At 48.1% G+C, this 19,530-nt stretch overlaps 1 protein-coding gene across 3 annotated transcripts in view; it reads left to right on the top strand.

Annotated features, from left to right (window-relative positions):
• LOC147092721 (NACHT, LRR and PYD domains-containing protein 3-like) overlaps positions 1–19,530 on the top strand; it is a 71,862-nt gene that overhangs the window by 3,415 nt on the left and 48,917 nt on the right. For 2 of the 3 annotated variants that reach the window (XM_085975996.1, XM_085975997.1), the window contains exons 2-4: positions 97–263; positions 4,122–4,293; positions 4,396–4,461. In XM_085975996.1, coding sequence (XP_085832122.1) covers positions 97–263; positions 4,122–4,293; positions 4,396–4,461 — 405 coding nt within the window. Of the gene's footprint in view, positions 1–96; positions 264–4,121; positions 4,294–4,395; positions 4,462–13,521; positions 13,549–15,614; positions 15,643–19,530 lie in introns of all 3 variants that reach the window. The other variant, XM_085975998.1, reaches the window with a different exon arrangement.

Raw genomic sequence — 19,530 nt, forward strand, 5'->3', positions numbered from 1 at the left:
CTCACAGGAGGCTTCAGCCATCTGGTATAAGAGGAAATGTTGCAGCTTGGATATAAAGTGGATAATGTGTTTAGTTTTCTCCATTTGTGTTCATAGATCCGAACTGTACAATCACTGAGTTCTTGACAAATTGCGACGATTACCAGCTGTTCCAGTTGACGAAATTCTACCGGGACAGACTGGAACAGGCGATTGAAGGAGGGGTGGACGGTGTCAGCTTGTTGTTAACATTCGAGAGGCATTTCAGTGGACAAGAACATCGGGTGAGTTGCAGGGACAGAGAGTGAGTTTGGATTATTTAAACATCACTGACCTGATAGGATAGTTCGAACACATAATGTTACAGAAGAAAAACAGGCCAAATAGGAAAGAAAGGATTAAAACTGTTAATGGTGTAAATCTGAAACACCAACACAAATGTGAAAATACCCAGCAGACTGTCAGTTCTACAAAGAAAGGAGAGGGTAACAGGTTAGATACAACCCTTCGTGGGCTGAAAAAAAGGGAACCAATAATTTTAGTAGCACTGGGAAACAGGCGGGAAAGAACTGACAGGATTTGGAAGGAAGTTCAAGAGTTGACTGACTTACAAACTACTGAGGAACTGTGAGATGATAACCATGCGCCTGCTAAATGAAACTTAATTGTTTTAGAAAATGCTAAACCAGTGAACAAGTTTTGGACCCAAACAGCGCAAACAATCTAAAAAAGAAAACCTGTGGGGAGTGTTGGATCAACCGAATAGAAGGATCCAATTTATATTGATTCAGATACCAGAGATAAATCAACTTGTTGGTTCTATGAAGATCCTCAGGATGTTCAAGCAAATTATACAGCTATAGTTAGTAGAATCACAGAAACTTATAGCACAGAAGTAGGCCATTCGATGTGTCGTGTCCATGCTCACTGTTTGAAATAACAGCCTTGTTTAGTCCCAAGTTTCAAATTTTTGTTCATAACCCTGTAAGTTCCTCATCCTCAAGTGCTTGTCCAACTCCCTTCATAATTATTTATGGAATCAGCTTTCACCATCTTTTCAGGTAGAGCGTTCCTAATCCTGACAACTCTGAGTGGAAGCAATTGTCCTCATCCTCTCAATTCAATTCAATTCAATTCAAATCGCTTTATTGGCATGACAAGTTACATCTTATGTTGTCAAAGCATCGAAAAACATTCATGTTTGTACACGAAAATACAGATCTATCCATACAGTGGATAGATCTTTTTCAATGATTTTAAACCTATGACCTCTGGTTTTTGAGCTACTCACCAGAGGGAATAGTTTTTCTCTATCTACTCCATCAAACCTCTCATCATCTTTAAAACCCCTATTAGGCCACCTTCTTTGTTACAAGGAGAACGTTCCTAACTTTACCAACCTCGTAGTAGGAAACCTTGGAGTCTGAATACTAGCCAATCCAGACAGTTCTCAGCACGGGATACCAACGAATTACTGAAAGTGCCTCAATTTATACACCTAGATCAGGGGTGTCAAACAGACAGTTCCATCCTACCCAAGTAACTGAAGTCACTCAGCCCTGGTGCTGGCTGTAATTTATTAACATATGTCTTTCCAAGTGACAATTTTGTCCTGTATGATTATCTAACAGTTGCCCCACCACCGACATTAGGCCGATTGGCCTGTAGGTGCTGGGTTTATACCTCTCCTCTTTTTTGAACAGCGGTGTGACAGTGGCAACTCTCCAGTCCTCTGGCACCACTCACATGTCCAAGGAGGATTGTAAGATTGTAACTAGAACAACGAACATTTCCACCCTTCCTTCCCTCAGCAACTGAGGATGCATTTCATCCGGACAGGGTGGCTTTTATACATTGAGTGCTGCCAATAATTTAAGTGCCTCCCCTTTACCTATTTGCATCTTTTCCAATTTCTCTATTATCGCTTCTTTTACTGTGACATTGGCAGCATGCTCTTCCTTTGTGAAGACAGATGAAAAGTATTAATTTAGTACCTCAGCCATGACCTCTGCCTCCACAAAAGATCTCCTTTTTGGTCGTAAATCGGCCCCACCCTTCGTTTGATTAACCTTATACTATTTAAATATTTATAAATGACTATAGTATTCCCCATTACGTTAACCAATGATATTTTGTCATATCTGGTAGGCCCTCGTATTTCCCGTTTCAGTTCTCCTCTGCACTTTCTGTATTCTTCTCCATTCTCTCTATTGTATTATGAATATGACATTTATTATAAGCCAACTTTGTCTGTTTAATATTATCCTCTATATCTTTAGTCACCCAGGGAGCTCTAGCTTTGGATGCCCTCCTTTCCCCCTCATAGGAACGTGTCTGGTCTGTACTGTGATATCTCCTCTTTGAAGGGCCTCCCATTGCTCATTTACAGTTTTACCTGCCATCTTTGTTTCCAATTCAACTGATCCGTTTACAGCTCACTGAAGTAAGCCCTCTTTCAGTTGAGCTTCTTCACCTTAGATTGTTCATTGTCCCTTTCCATTAATACTCGAACCCTAATGATATTGTGATCGCTGTTCCCCAGATGCTGTCCCATTGAAACCTGCTCCACTTTCCCACTTCATTGCCCATAACTAGATAGAGCACTGCTTCCTTCCTTGTTGGGCTGGAAAGGTACTAATCAAAAATGTTCTCCTCTACACATTTCAGGAATTCCATCCCTCCTTGGCATTTACTCTGTGTTTTCCCCAGTCTACTGTCACCCTCCCCCACCCCACTATTTTTTTTCCTCATTCCCCCTGAACTCATTGTATCCAGGAATGCTAAGTTCTGATTCCTCCCCTTGTTTGAGCCAGGTCTCCATATTGCTATTATATCATAACCCATATCTTTACCGACATTATTGGTCATGCCACGTGTATTGATGCAGAAGCATTCTAGACATGCCTTAGTCTGTTTTACATATCTACCCGCTCTGATTCCTCCTCTTTCTGGATTGTTTCATATTCTAGCGCTATTTGTATCTCGCGATGCTCGATACAACTTGTTTCTCCTCTGTAATTCTTCACCCTGGTTCCCGTCCCCCTACCAAATTAGGTTAAACACTCTCATTCATGGCAAATATTTACTCAGAGCATTGCTAAGGCCACAAAGGTCTCAGCAGTATTGAGCCCCCTAACATGAACGAATAATGGGGAGTGGGGTCAGAGCAGGGCAAAACGGATCATACTAGGATCTAGGACCTTCCATTATAAAACACAGTCACAGAGCCGAATTTATGATCTAACTCGAAAAAAAAACAGATGAGGGGAACATGATCTGGGTCTTATGAAATCTTGAAACGATAAAACAATCGAACTTTAGATAATAATGTGGACGTTGTGCCGTAAGTACTAAACCAGAGACATGATACAAGCCTCAGACGAGAACAATGGTCACCCCCAATTCACATTGAATTGAATGTGTAGCAGCCCGTGCAATCTCGAAAGCATTAATGTGTCCAAAACATTTCTCAAAAAAATTGGTGTCAATTGAATAAAACTGTGGATTATCAAAATAAGTATAGAGTGAAAAAATACTGGAGAGAAAACAATGTTGCTGCAGCAGAAGCAATAAGTATAAATAATCCAACCACAGTTAATTAGTGGAGATGTCAATGAGCAGATGTTCAGGATTCCCCTTGGCATCATTGGATGGAGTCAGACAGCTGTGTTCAGATTAATGTGGGGAGATTGAGGTGTGGAGATGACGTGCAGTCCCTGGTGGGGTGGGGTCTACATGGCCTTAGCAGGAGCAGACCTTCTGGTAAAATGGCCTCGCATATTGCTATGGAAAGGCGAGTTTATCCCACCGCTTCAGTAACTCCCTGCAGGAATCATTGAGGTTTCATGGACCTCAGAGTATCTGCACTTCCTGAGATGAAGTAAAATCCTTGTGTGTGAGTATTTATAACCTGCTGCACAATATTCTGCTCAACAGCGTCATTCATCCATGTTAAACAGACTGGCGAAGTTAGTGTCAAAAGATTAACCAATCGGCAACTAATATTCACTGCAATGAAATTAATTACCATGGTCCTGCTGTTGAATGGAATCAAAAATATCAAATTCAATAAACCGGATGAGTATGGGGTGAAATTGATCTTTCCCTCCGCTCATCAATATATTCATTATTATTCTCTACAGAAAGTCTTTGAGCTCGCGGAGAAGGGAAACCGGGCAGACAGTTCCAAACTTCTCCTAAATCTGGTGATGGAGAAAGGCTCTCGGGCCCGAAGGACAATGTGGGTATCCTTTGTGAAAATGCGCCATGGGGTACCAAAGTTGGACAAAATACTGAAAGAAATACAGGACCTTGGTACGGTAAAATCACACTGAATTCAACTTCACACCTAAAATTACATATTTTACTAAAGTAGTGCACAGATTTGCTTTCATGAAATCTAATGTATTTACACAGGTTTCTTTCGATTTAATGACATGAAAGCCACAGAATGTTTATCCGAAGTTCCCACTCAGCTGAAAGGTAGGTGATGGGGTGAAGATTTCACTGATTATTTCGGTTCTGATTATCAGAGGCTTTAACTTTGACCATTGGTTTAGAGATGTCTAGAATCTGGGGGTTAACAGTTCAAGTGCCGGGCAAACAGAATTCAACTTCATTTTCACTTGTCACTGATTCTGAAATGTGTCATTGAAATGTGTGGGCTGATGTTACAATTCACACGAGGCTTGGGATTATCTGTAAATTTGCAGATGTTGTCATTACTCCAGTAATTTATCCAGCTGTTCATTGACTGGCCTTTGCTGCCAGTGCACGTCACTGACCGGGATAAAACATCAAACTCCCAGTGGTCATTCGGTCTAATAGAGCGATTAATCAGCGGAGAAAATGTATTTATTGGGGCTTCCCTGGATGACTCAATGGATGATGTACCAGTGAGTGTAGCACTTAGCCATTGGCTTAGATATTCGGTCGCGCACTGCCCGTTTTTCAGCTGCTTGTCGGACTCCTGTGGCCAATATGGTGGACAGGAAATGTACGCGCATTTCCAGCCTGAAGTGCAGATCGGCCTTCGCTGTGATGTCGGGAGTGCACGTCAGTATAATTTAAGAGTGGAAATGTTATTTAAATGAGGGTCCTCCGCTTCCTGTGGAATTTTCCCGCTTTTGGCGCACCGCAACATCACGCACCATGTGCTGAATCCACCTAGCAACAACTGGCACAAACTGGCAGGAAGGAGCCCTGACCAGCGTTAGTGAAAGGGATCATGGGGAATTTATAGTTTGGTAAATGCCTTGTCGTTTCAGGAAGCTGCTTAACTTCTGGGCATTTCTTGCTTTGTTGTATCATTCCCGAAAGTTTGCTTTGTCTAAAGAGAGTAAGATGCTGCTGATCTTGCACTGATGTTAGCTGCCTCAGAGATTGTTTGGCTGTAATCATGAGTGCTGTCACAGGACTGCCTTTGGGACTGAAGGAGGAGAGGGAGCAGCGAGGAATGCAGAAGGAGCAGCGAGGAATGCAGCAGGAGCAGCGAGGAATGCAGCAGAGAATGCAGCAGGAGCAGCGAGGAAGGCAGCACGAGCAGCGGTGAATGCAGCAGGAGCAGCGGGGAATGCAGCAGGAGCAGCGGGGAAAGCAGAAGGAGCAGCTGGGAACGCAGCAGCAGCAGCGGGGAATGCAGCAGGAGCAGCGGGGAAAGCAGCAGGAGCAGCGGGGAATGCAGCTGGAGCAGCGGGGAAAGCAGCAGGAACAGCGAGGAATGCAGCAGGAGCAGCGGGGAATGCAGCAGGAGCAGCGGGGAACGCAGCAGGAGCAGCGAGGAACACAGCAGGAGCAGCGGCGAGCGCAGCAGGAGCAGTGGGGAACGCAGCAGCAGCAGCGAGGAAGGCAGCAGGAGCAGCGAGGAATGCAGAAGGAGCAACGAGGAATGCAGCAGGAGCAGCGGGGAACGCAGCAGGAGCAGCGGGGAAAGCTGCAGGAGCAGCGGGGAATGCAGCAGGAGCAGCGGGGAACGCAGCAGGAGCAGCGAGGAAAGCAGCAGGAGCAGCGGGGAATGCAGTGAGGAACGCAGCAGGAGCAGCGGGGAACGCAGCAGGAGCAGCGGGGAATGCAGCAGGAGCAGTGAGGAACGCAGCAGGAGCAGCGAGGAATGCCGCAGGAGCAGCGAGGAATGCTGCGAGGAACGCTGCAGGAGCAGCAAGGAACACTGCGAGGAACGCAGCAGGAGCAGCGAGGAACGCAGCGAGGAATGCAGCAGGAGCAGCGAGGAATGCAGTAGGAGCAGTGAGGAATGCAGCGGGGAATGCAGCAGGAGCAGTGAGGAATGCTACAGGAGCAGCGGGGAATGCAGCAGGAGCAGCGGGGAATGCAGCAGGAGCAGCGGGGAACGCAGCGAGGAACGCAGCAGGAGCAGCACAGAACAGTGCAGGAGCAGCTGGGAACGCAGCAGGAGCAGCGGGGAACGCAGCAGGAACAGCGAGGAACGCAGCAGGAGCAGCGGGGAAAGCAGCAGGAGCAGCGGGGAACGCAGCAGGAGGAGCGGGGCACGCAGCAGCAGCAGCGGGGCACGCAGCAGGAGCAGCAGGGCACGCTGCAGGAGCAGCGAGTAATGCAGCAGGAGCAGCGAGGAACGCAGCGAGGAAGGCACCAGGAGCAGCGGGTAACGCAGCAGGAGCAGCGGGGAACGCAGCAGGAGCAGCGGGGAATGCAGCAGGAGCATCGAGGAACGCCGCAGGAGCAGCGAGGAATGCTGCGAGGAACGCCGCACGAGCAGCGAGGAACGCAGCAGGAGCAGCGGGGAAAGCAGCAGGAGCAGCGGGGAACGCAGCAGGAGGAGCGGGGCACGCAGCAGCAGCAGCGGGGCACGCAGCAGGAGCAGCAGGGCACGCTGCAGGAGCAGCGAGGAATGCAGCAGGAGCAGCGAGGAACGCAGCGAGGAAGGCACCAGGAGCAGCGGGTAACGCAGCAGGAGCAGCGGGGAACGCAGCAGGAGCAGCGGGGAATGCAGCAGGAGCATCGAGGAACGCCGCAGGAGCAGCGAGGAATGCTGCGAGGAACGCCGCACGAGCAGCGAGGAACGCTGCGAGGAATGCTGCAGGAGCAGCAAGGAACACTGCGAGGAATGCAGCAGGAGCAGTGGGGAACGCAGCAGGAGCAGCGAGGAACGCAGCGAGGAACGCAGCAGGAGCAGCGAGTAACGCAGCAGGAGCAGCGGGGAACACAGCAGGAGCAGCGGGGAACGCAGCAGGAGCAGCGAGGAACGCAGCAGGAGCAGCGGGGAGCGCAGCAGTAGCAGCGGGGAATGCAGCAGGAGCAGCGGGGAACGCAGCTGGAGCAGCGGGGAACGCAGCTGGAGCAGCGGGGAACACAGCAGGAGCAGCGAGGAGAGCAGCGGGGAACGCAACAGGAGCAGCGGGGAACGCAGCAGGAGCAGCGGGGAATGCAGCGAGGAACGCAGCAGGCGCAGCGGGGAACGCAGCAAGGAATACTGCGGGGAACGCAGCAGGAGCAGCGAGGAACGCAGCAGGAGCAGCGGGGAACTCAGCGGGGATGCAGCAGGAGCAGCGTGGAATGCAGCAGGAGCAGCGGGGAATGCAGCAGGAGCAGCGGGGAATGCAGCAGGAGCAGCGGGGAAAGCAGCAGGAGCAGCGAGGAATACAGCAGAGGACAAGTACAGCTGACACAGGAAGGATCAGCAGAGGCACTCCGCAGAAGGCCATGCCCACAGCGAGTATTCAGGGAGCATCTCTCCTACATTAAAGGGAACCTGGAAATGTACATGAGGGAAAAGGAATAGAATGATAGGGTGAGATCGTGCGGTGGGATGAGGTTCATGCAGAGCCTAAACACCTGCAGAGACCTTTTCGGCTGAATTACTTGTTTCTGTGATAAAAATTCAATGGTAATTCTATGTAACATCACTGAGGCGCCTTCACTTCACCAAGGGGGCTGTCATCGAGCTATGTCACCTGCTGCAGACACAAGTCCAGCGAGGACAGCACTGCCTGTGGCCATCAAAGTCACTGTTGCCCTTAAATTCAAAACCATGGGCACCTTTGAGGCTTTAGCAGTTGACACCAGTGACCTATCAGAGTCAGCAGTCCACTGCTGTATCAGGGAGGTCACTGAGGCTCTCTTTACCAGGATGAACTCCTATAAGTTTTCCATAAGGAGAGAGCAAAGTAGGATGAGAGAGCACTAGGCTGCGTCCACATGACAGGCGTTCCCAGGGTGTAAGGTACCATAGACAACCGCTACCTTGCCTTGAGTGCTCCCCATCACCAACCTGGCATGTTGATCAATCGAAAGGGGGTGCATTCCCTCAACGCACAGTTGGTTAGCGACCACAGGCAGCATGTCATACGGATCAGTTCCCATTATCCTGGGAGCAGTCATGACTCTTTAATCCTGCGCCAGTCCTCTGTGAATCATCTATTGAAGCCAGGTCCTTGAGGTTCAGGCTGGTGCTTGTCGACGAGGACCAGTCCCGCTAGTCGGGGCTCACTACTGTCAGGGACCCAAGCACAGCTGCCGATCTGGCCTACCATGAAAGCCATGCCGTCTTGAGAAACCTCACAGACCAAACAATCCAGCACCACTACTTGCCTAAGCTAGTGTTCAGATTTGTGGTCGTCTGCTGCATTTTGCAAATCATTGCCATCGTGAGGAGCAACGAGATGTACTCAAGAAACAAGTGGAGCCCGAAGCGCGGAAGGAGGAAGAGTGGCATCGATCACAGTGCCCTGAGCTGAGTCAGCTCTCGAATCAGTTCATCGAAGCGTGCTTCCTCTAAATCATCACTCCCATTCCCAATAAACCAAATGTCCCACAACCCTTACCACCTTGCTTACTACCACCATTCTGTGGCCTTCCTTCCGCCTAGCCTACTGGGTCTACAAAGAAACATAGAAGAGAGGAGCAGGAGTAGGCCACTCGGCCCCTCGAGCCTGTTCCGCCATTTAGTGAGATCATGGCTGATCATCCAAATTCAGTAACCTGTCCCTGCTATCTCCCCATTTCCCTTGATCCCTTTAGCCTGAAGAAATATATCTAACTCCTTCTTGAATATATTTAATGAATTGGCCTCAACTGCCTTCTGTGGTAGAGGATTTCAAAGGTTCACCACTCTCTGGGTGAAGACATTCCTCCTCATCTCAGTCCTAAATGGCTTACCCCTTATCCTTAGACTGTGACCCCTGCTTCTGGACTCCCCGGCCATCGGGAACATCCTTCCAGCATCTAGTCTGTCTAGTCCTGTTAGAATTTTATAAGTTTCGATGAGATCCCCTCTCATTCTTCTAAACTATAGCGAATATTAGCCTAATCGAACAATCTCTCTTCATATGTCATTCCTGCCATCCCAGGTATCAGTCTGTTGAAATAACAACAGAAAATGCAGGAAAAACTCAGCAAGCCAGGCAGCATCACTTCTGATGAAGGGTCCCAGACCTGAAACGTTAACTCTGTTTCTCTCTCCACGGATGCTGCCTGGCCTGCAGAGTTTTTCCATGAATTTTCTGTTAAAGATTTTCAGGATCAGCAGTCTTTTGCTGTTGTATCAGTCTGGTGAATCTTCGCTGCACTCTCTCCATGGCAAGAACATCCTTCCTCAGATAAGGTGAGCAAAACTGCACAGAATACTCAAGGTGTGGTCTCACCAAGGCCCTGTACAGCTGCAGCAAGACATCCTTGCTCCTGTACTCGAATCCTCTCGCTATGAAGGCCAACATACCATTTGCCTTTTTAACCGCCTGCTGCAATTGCATGCTTACATTCAGCGACTGGTGCACAAGGACACCCAGGTCTCATTGCACTTCCCCTTTTCCCAATCTATTGCGATTCGGATAATAATCTGTCTTCATGTTTTTGCCACCAAAGTGGATAACCTCGCATTTATCCACATTATACTGCATCTGCCATGCATCTGCCCAATCACCCAAACTGTCCAAATCTTAGTGGAGTTTCTCTGCATCCTCCTCGCAGCACACCCGCCCACCCAGCTTTGTGTCGTCTGCAAACATGGAGATATTTCATCTAGTTCCCTCGTCTAGATCATATATATATATATTGTGAATAGCTGGGGTCCTAGCACCGATCCTGCAGTACCACACTAGTCACCGCCTGCCACTCGGAATAAGACCTGTTTATTCCAACTCATTGCTTCCTGTCTGCCAACTAGTTCATAGAAATATAGAAGATAGAAACATAGAAGATAGTAGCAGGAGTAGGCCATTCTGCCCTTCGAGCCCAATCCACCATTCAATGAGATCATGGATGATCATCCAAATTCAGTATCCTGTCCCTGCCTTCTTCCCATATCCCTTGGTCCCTTTAGCCTTAAGAAATATATCCAACTCTTTCTTGAATATATTTAATGAATGGCCTCGACCGCCCTCTGTGGCAGAGAATTCCACAGGCTCACCACTCTCTGGGTGAAGAAATTCCTCCTCATTTCAGTCCTAAATGGCTTATCCCTTATCCTTAGACTATGAGCCCTGGTTCTGGAATCCACGGCCATCAGAAACATCCTTCCTGCATCTAGTCTCTCCAGGCCTGACAGCATTTTATAGGTTTCAATGAGATCCCCTATCAATCTTCAATACTCCAGTGAGTATAAGCCCAATCGACACAATCTCTCCTCATACGTCATTCCTGCCATCCCAGGTATCAGCCTGGTGAATCTTCGCTGCACTCCTTCCATGGCAAGAACGTCTTTCCTCAGGCAAGGTGACCAAAACTGCACACAATACTCAAGGTGCGGTCTCACCAAGGCCCTGTACAACTGTAGCAAGGCATCCTTGTTCCTGTACTCGAACCCTCTTGCTACGAAAGCCAACATACCATTTGCCTTCTTAACCGTCTGCTGCACCTGCATGCTTACCTTCAGCAACTGGTGCAGAAGAACACCCAGGTCTCTTTGCACTTCCCGTTCTCCCAATCTATTGCCATTCAAATAATAATCTGCCTTCCTGTTTTTGCCACCAAAGTGGATAACCTCACATTTATCCACATTATCTTGCATTTGCCATGCTTCTGCCCAATCACCCAACCTGTCCAAATCGTACTGGAGTTTCACGACATCCTCCTCACAGCATACCCTCCCACCCAGCTTTGTGTCGTCTGCAAATTTGGAGATATTACATCCAATTCCCTCGCCCAGATCATTAATATATATTGTGAACAGCTGGGGCCCTAGGACCGATCCTTGCGGTACCCCACCAGTCACTGCCTGCCACTCGGAAAACGACCCATTTATTCCAACTCTTTGCTTTCTGTCCGCCAACCAGTTCGCTATCCAAGTCAATACCCAGCCCCCAATCCCATGTGCCTTACTTTTGCACGCTAATCTCTTATGTGGGACCTTATCGAAAGCCTTCTGAAAGTCCAAATGCACCAAATTCACTGGTTCTCCGCTAACTATTTTATCAGTTACATCCTCAAAAAATTCCAGTAGATTAGTCAAGCATGATTTACCTTTTTGTAAATCCATGTTGACTTTGTCCGATCCTGTCACTGCTTTCCAATTGCTCTGCTATTACATCTTTTATAATGGACTCTAGCATTTTCCCCACTACCGATGTCAGGCTTACCGGTCTATAATTCCCCACATTTTCTCTACCACCTTTTTTGAATAGAGGGGTAACATTAGCTACCCTCCAATCCATGGGTACTGTTCCATGGGTACTGTTCCAGAGTCTATCGAGTTCTGGAAGATGGCCAGCAATGCATCTACTATTTCTAGGGCCACTTCCTTAAGTACACTGGGATGTAGATTTTCAGGCCATGGGGATTTATCGGCCTTCAGTCCCATCAATTTTCCAAACACCATTTCCCTACAAATACTGATTTCTTTCAGTTCCACCCTTTCATCAGACCCTATGTTCCCCGGCATCTCTGGGAGGTTAATTGTGTCCTCATTTGTGAAGCCGGAACCAAAATTTCTATTTAGTTGGTCTGCCATTTCTTTGTTCCTCATTGTAAATTCCCCTGATTCTGACTACAAGGGACCTACGCTTGACTTCACCAATCTTTTTCTCTTCACATATCTATAAAAGCTTTTACAGTCAGTTTTTATGTTGCCTGCAAGCTTACTCTTATATTCTATTTTCCCTTTCTTAATTAATCCCTTTTTCCTCCTTTGTTGAATCCTAAATTGCTCCCAATCCTCAGGATTACTGCTTTTTCTGGCCAATTTATATGTCCTCTCCTTGGATCTTATGATATCCCTAATTTCCCTTGTTAGCCACGGTTGAGTCACCTTTTATGTTTTATTATTATGCCAAACTGGGATGAACAAATTCTGTAGCTCATCCATTCGTTCTTTGAATGTTTGCCATTGCCTATCCACCATCAACCCTTTGAGTGCCATTTCCCAATCAATCCTACCCAACTCGCTCCTCAGACCATCGTAGTTTCCTTTATTTAAATTGAGGACCCTTGTCTCTGAGTCAACTCCTTCATTCTCCATCTTAATGAAGAAATCGATCATATTATGATCGCTCCGACCCAATGGGCCTTATACAACAAGAGTGCTAATTAATCCTTTATCGTTACATAATACCCAGTCTAAGATGGCCTGATCTCTGGTTGGTTCCTCCACATATTGGTCCAGGAAACCATCCCGTAAACACTGCAGGAATTCGTCCTCCACAGTATTGTTACTAATTTGGTTGGCCCAATATATATATAGATTAAAGTCACCCATGATGACTGCTGTGCCCTTATTGCACGCTCCTTTAATTTCCCTATTAATGCCATCCCCAACCTCTGCCTTACTGTTTGGAGGTCTATATACCACTCCCACTAATGTATTTTTCCCCTTAGTATTCCTCAATTCTACCCATACAAATTCCACATCATCAGAGCTAATATCCTTCATTAAAATTGTCTTAATCCCTTCTTTAACCAGTAATGCTACCCCATCTCCCTTTCCTTTTTGCCTATCTGTCCTGAATATCGAATATCCCTGGATGTTGAGTTCCCAGTCTTGGCCATCCTTGAGCCACGTTTCCGTAAGCCCAACCAAATCAGATTCGTTTACCTCTATTTGCGCAGCCAATTCATCCACCTTATTACAAATGCTCCTCGCATTAAGACACAAAGCCTGCAGGCTTGTTTTATTAACGCTCTTAGACGTATTAGAATTATTATTTACTGTGGCCATGTTTGATTTAAACCGTTTATTTCTCTGACTGCCATTTTTGTTTTTCTCCTTCCTATTTTTTGCTTTTATCCTTGTTTCCCTTTCCTCTGTCTCCCTGCTCAGATTCCCAACCCCCTGCCATGTTAGTTTAAACTCTCCCCCACAGCACTAGCAAACACTCCCTGTAGGACATCAGTCCCGGCCCTGCCCAGGTGCAAACCATCCGGTTTAAACAGGTCCCACCTCCCCCAGAACTGGTTCCAATGTCGCAGGAAATTGAATCCCGCCACCTGGTACCATTACTCTAGTCACGTATTCTTCTGAAGTATCCATCTATTTCTACTCTGACTAGCACGTGGCACTGGTAGCAATCCTGAGATTACTACCTTTGAGGTCCTGTTTTTTTATTTATCTCCTAACTCCCTATATTCCGCTTTTAGGACCTCATCCCGCTTTTTACCTATATCGTTGGTGCCTATATGCACCACGACAACTGGCTGTTCACCCTCCCCTTCCAAGATGTTCTGCAGCTGCTCGGAGACATCCTTGACCCTTGCACCAAGGAGGCAACACACCATCCTGGAGTCTCGTTTGCGGCTGCAGAAACGCCTATCTATTCCCCTTATAGTAGAATCCCCTATTACTATAGCTCTACCCCTCTTTTTCCTCCCATTCTGTGCAGCAGAGCCACCCCTGGTGCCAGGAAGTTGGCTGCTGCTGCCTTCCTCTAGTAAACCATCCCCCCCAAAGTAGTGTATCTGTTGGAGAGGGGGATGGCCACAGGGGACCCCTGCACTACCTTCCTGCGCCTAATGCTCTGCCTGTTGGTCACCCGTTCCCTTTCGTCCTGTCCAACCTTTACCTGCGTTGTGTCCAACTCCGTAAACGTGCTATTCACGATGTCCTGAGCATCGTGAATGCTCCAGTATGCATCCAATCGCAGCTCGAGTGCCGCAATACAGTCTGTCAGTAGCTGCAGCTGGATGCACTTCCTGCACATGTAGTTGTCAGGGACACAGGAAATGTCCCTGAGTTCCCACATATCGCAGGAGGAGCATATCACATGGCCAGGCTGTCCTGCCATGAATTACCCTTTAATTAATTGAATTTAAATTAAATTAATCAATCCCACTAATAACACTAGTTAACTGGTTTACCAACAGTCCCCGCTACATCACAGAGACCTTAGAAACTATAAACTACACAGTAAAACTTTAAAAATAGAGAGAAATACTCACCAACCAAACACCTACCTGCTTTTTGGTGATGTCACACTTTGATTACTTTTTACCTCTCTCCCCCGCTGTTGAATTGGTAAGCCTCGTTCGCTGCTCCTTTTATCATCCGCCTCACCTCGTTCAACACACAGGTCCGCTCTGGTCGGGACTCGTTCGCTGCTCCACTCCCAGGTCCAGCTGCTGTGGTCGGGCCTCACTGCTCGCTGCTCTTTTTATCCTCCGACTCACCTTGTTCCACACACATGTCCGCTTTCGTCGGGCCTCGTTCGCTGCTCCACTCCCAGGTCCAGCTGCTATGGTTGGGCCTCACTGCTCGCTGCTCCTATTATCCTCCACCTCACCTCGTTCCACACACAGGTCCGCTCTGGTCGGGCCTTGTTCGCTGCTCCACTCGCAGGTCCAGCCACTGTGGTCGGGCCTCACTGCTCGCTGCTCCTTTTATCCTCCGCCTCACCTCGTTCCACACACATGTCCACTCTGGTCGGGCCTCGATCGCTGCTCCACTCCCAGGTCCAGTCGCTGTGGTCGGGCCTCACTGCTCGCTGCTCCTATTATACTCCGCCTCACCTCGTTCCACACACAGGTCCACTTTGGTCGGGCCTTGTTTGCTGCTCCACTCACAGGTCCAGCCGCTGTGGTCGGGCCACGCTGCTCGCTGCTCCTTTTATCCTCCGCCTCACCTCGTTCCATACACAGGTCCATTCTGGTCGGGCCTCGATCGCTGCTCCACTCCCAGGTCCAGCCGCTGTGGTCGGGCCTAACTGCTCGCTGCTCCTTTTATCCTCCGCCTCACCTCGTTCCACACACAGGTCCACTCTGGTCGGGCCTCGTTCGCTGCTCGACTCCTAGGTCCAGCCGCTGTGGTCGGGCCTCACTGCTCGCTGCTCCTTTTATCCTCCACCTCACCTCGTTCCACACACAGGTCCACTCTGGTCGGGCCTCGTTCGCTGCTCCACTCCCAGGTCCATCCGCTGTGGTCGGGCCTCACTGCTCGCTGCTCCTTTTATCCTCCACCTCACCTCGTTCCACACACAGGTCCACTCTGGTCAGGGCTCGTTCACTTCTCCACTCCCAGGTCCAGCCACTGTCACTCCCAGGTCCAGCCGCTGTCACTATTCAAGACAATACCATATCCCCAATCCCATGTGCTTTAACTTTATACGCTAATCTCTTAAGCAGGAACTGTCTCCACTCACTCCACTATCTCTCACTCCACTACAAAGATCATCACCAGCACCAAATTCAGTACAATTAACACTTTCATCAAACAATGCAAGTACATCTCAATCTAATAGTTAACAGAAATAATGAAGAATCATCCTTGTGCCAGCTCTTTGGCCGGAATTGTGCTGGCGTTCAGAGTGCGGGTTTGGAGGTGGGTCCGCGGTCAAAAGCACAAAGATTGATGGTGGGTCGGTATCCCGCTGTAAACCCACCTCCTTATCAGTTTCCCAAGTGTCGGGTCTGTCATCCCTGAACTGACCCGACACCAAGCGGCGGTTCGGCCAATTTAAATACTTAAAAGCTTGTTAAAAGGTAGTTAAGCATCATTGCCCCATGTACTTACCATTTGACATGGTTTCTAACGAGGTTCCTAGAGAGCTGGTATTATGTCAGTTAAGCATGTCATGTTCTCAATGACTCTCCATTGCTGTGAATAGGTGACAGATTCCAAAGTTGTCTAAAACCAACCAGTTCATTTCAAAAACTTTGAAGCTGGAGCCTTCATGATTTGTAACTCACTTTTGTGCTTTATGCAGTTAGCAAGTGTTTGGAGTAAACTCTCTATTCACTGTCACCGCCTTGGAGCAACATCTCTCACCATTAACAGATCGTTTCTCTCATCTCAACTTCAGCTGCCATCTATTCCAGGTACCAATGCTGCTGGAATAGATGCTTGCTGGGGGAGCAGACATGCTGTCCTCCTGAGAGAGGACAGCAGGTGCCTCTCCCATGGAGCCAAAACCATCCTCCTGGGACTGTGCCTCAGCACTCCTAGCAGCAATGTCAGATTCCATGGAAGATGCCAGCAGCCAGTCCACCAGTGCTCCTGTTAGTGCCATCATGGTGGGCGCTGGTGTGCTGATGGAGCTGATCACTCGGCCCATATTGCACAGAGTGGGCTCCAGGCCTGCGCAAAGCCTTGAAACAAGTTGCAGCTGGACACCTCCATGCTTTGCAACACTGTGCACTGGCAGGCTGCCCCATGCAGCGAGCATTTCCTGGTATACGTCCATTAGCTTTCTTCGGTAGCCGGGCCCTTCAAAGTCAGTGTCTGAGTCCACTGCAGCAAAGCTAGAAGGCGATCTCGCCCTCCACTGAGTACGTGCCCAATCCTCCACCCCCATTTCCTGCATATTCACCATGTGAGGACCCCTTATCTAGCCTAGCCTCTAAAGTCCATGTGGTGCCAGTATCTGAGCTGCTGCTTGTGATGGTTAGCTCGAGTAATGTTGCATCTCCAGGAAGACTGGCCTCCTGTTCCTCTACTGGCAGAAGGATGTCAACATCTTCAGCAGCTGAATGAAAGAGACAGCCAATTGTTATATTTTAGATTAAAGTTGGAACACAGTTTCTGGTGAAAGCTTCTGGATTTTGGCGTGCACAGTGTCAGGGTGAAATAGAAGTAAGAAGCGAAAAATAGGAAAAGGTGTGAGGAAAATCTGCAACGTTTCCTCCGGTGATACCAGTCGCCACGGACATGGCTCTGTCCCTGCCGGAGATGGTCAGTACATATTCTCGGCGATGGGAGAGTGTGTACAGACAGGCGCGGCTTCATCTGGTGACAGTTTCCTGTCGCATGTCCACTTGAACATCTGCAAGGAAGAAGGGGATGTGTTCGTAATATTCTTGTGAGGTGTTTGAAAATGCCCATATCATGGTAGAAAAGCTGGTATGAGCGTGAGATGTTAGATTTGGGGTGTGTGACTTTGAGGGGAAGGATATATAGTGAAGTGTGGTGCAGTGTTTGTAGGGGCTGTAGAGATGTGGCTAGGAGAGTATTATGAGTATAGTGAGTAGTGAGACTGAAGATGGGGAAGGTGTGAGCAGAGAGTAGGAGAACGTGTTCTTATCTTGACCACTCCAATGGTGTCATTACAGAACTGCAGCCATGTCCTGGGAGCTAAGCCTCCAGCACTGCTAAAATTATCAGGGAGGTGTATAAACTTATGAGGGGCTTAGATAGTGTGGATATGAAGCACCTAGTTAGCTAGAAGTGAGGTCAATAATCAGGGGGTAGAGATTTATAGTAATTGGTAGAAGGATTAGAGGGGAGTTGAGTGCATTTTTCACCCAGAGTGTGCCGGGGGTCTAGCACTCACTGCCTGAAAGCGTAGTAGAGGCAGAAAACCTCATTGCATTTACAAAGTACTTGGATGTGCACTTGAGGTGCCAGGAACTGCTGGGCTATGGACCAAGGGCTGGAAAGTGGGATTAGGCCGGATAGCTCTTTATCAACCGGCACAGGCACGATGAGCCGAATGGCCTACTTCTGTGCCGTAAACGTCTATGATTCTCTGATTCCTTGACTTGCTCGGCCGCCTCTTCCCACTGTGGATGGAGTTGATGACTGGAGGGTTTTTTGCCCACTAGGGGACAGAGCATGTCCCTCCTCTTGTCCACTGCCATGACCAGGGCCTCTAGGTCATTAACGGGCACAATCTAAGAATATAAGGAATTGGAGCTGGAATAGGCCATTTGATCCTTCGAGCCTGTTTCTCCATTCAATAAGATCACGGCTGATCTTCTACCTCATCTCCACTTTCCCTTGATTACCTTAATATTCAAAAATCTATCGATCTCTGTCTTGAATATACTCAACGACTGAGCCTCGACAGGCCACTGGGGTAGAGAATTCCAAAGATTTATCACCCTCTGAGTGAAGAAATTTCTCCTCATCTCAGTCCTAAATGGGTGACCCCTTATTTTGAGACTGTGAACCCTGGTTCTAAACTCCCCAGCCAGGGGAAACCTCCTTCCTGCATTTACCCTGTCAAGCCCTGTAAGAATTTTGTATGTTTCAATGAGATCATCTCTCATTCTTCTAAACTCTAGAGAATATAAGCCTAGCTTATTGATTCTCTCCTCATAAGAAAATCCCCCAATCCCAGGAACCAGTCTGGTGAACCTTTGTTGCACTCCCTCTACGGCAAGTATATCCTTCGTTAGGTGAGGAGCCTAAAAGTCTACACAATACTCCCGGTGTGGTCTCACCAGGGCCCTACATAATTGCAGCTAGACGTCTTTACTCGTATACTCAAAACCTCGAGTTATAAAATCCAACATACCATTTGCTTTCCTAATTGCTTGCTGCTCTCTGTAGCTCTAGCAGCCATTTGACCAATTCACCATTGTATTCCTATTGTCTGTACTCGGAGAGTACCTTTACAAAGTGCTGGTTACCTTTTCAGTCACGTCAGGGCGGCCCAATATCTGGCACCCATCCCCGGACAAAAGAAACACAGGCGCATAGTCAGTGAATAGTCCAGGTAGCGCTAACTGCACCAATGGCTCATTACAATCAGAACAAATAATACCTGCTATAACAACAGAAAATGCTGGAAATACTCAGCAGGCCAGGCAGCATCCGTGGAGAGAGATACAGAGTTAACGTTTCAGGTCTGGGACCCTTCATCAGAACTGGAAAAAGCTGGAGATGCAACAGATATTAAGCAGGTGCAGAGACGGGGGGGCGGTTAGGAGGGGAGGAAGAAATAGAAAGAACACCCTGTGCTTTTGTAAGAGGCAGGAAAGATAAAATGTTGCAAATGGCAATGGCAAAAATCATACTGCATGAAAAACGGGGGCAGGGATAATTATCTGAAATTGTTGAACTCAATGTTGAGTCCGGCAGGCTGGAAAGTGCCCAATCGAAAGATGAGGTGCTGTTCCTGGAGCTTAGGTTGAGCTTCATTGGAACAATGCATTAGCCCAAGGACAGAGAGATCAGAGTAGGAGTGAAGCGGTGAATTATAGTGACAGGCGACTGGAAGCTCAGGGTCATCCTTACGGACTGAATGGAGGTGTTCCGCAAAGCGGTCGCATAATCTGCGTTTGGTCTCCCCAATGTAGAGGAGACCGCATCGTGAGCAGCGAATATAGTATATTAAATTGCAAGAAGTACAAGTAAATCGCTGTTTCACCTGGAAGGAGTGTTTGGGGCCCTGGACAGTGGGAAGTGAGGAGGTAAAAGGGCATGTGTTGCATATC

The sequence above is a fragment of the Somniosus microcephalus genome, unplaced genomic scaffold (genome assembly GCF_052327205.1).
Source record: "Somniosus microcephalus isolate GS21.2 unplaced genomic scaffold, FLI_Smic_1.0 unresolved_chr2, whole genome shotgun sequence".
Taxonomy (NCBI): domain Eukaryota; kingdom Metazoa; phylum Chordata; class Chondrichthyes; order Squaliformes; family Somniosidae; genus Somniosus; species Somniosus microcephalus.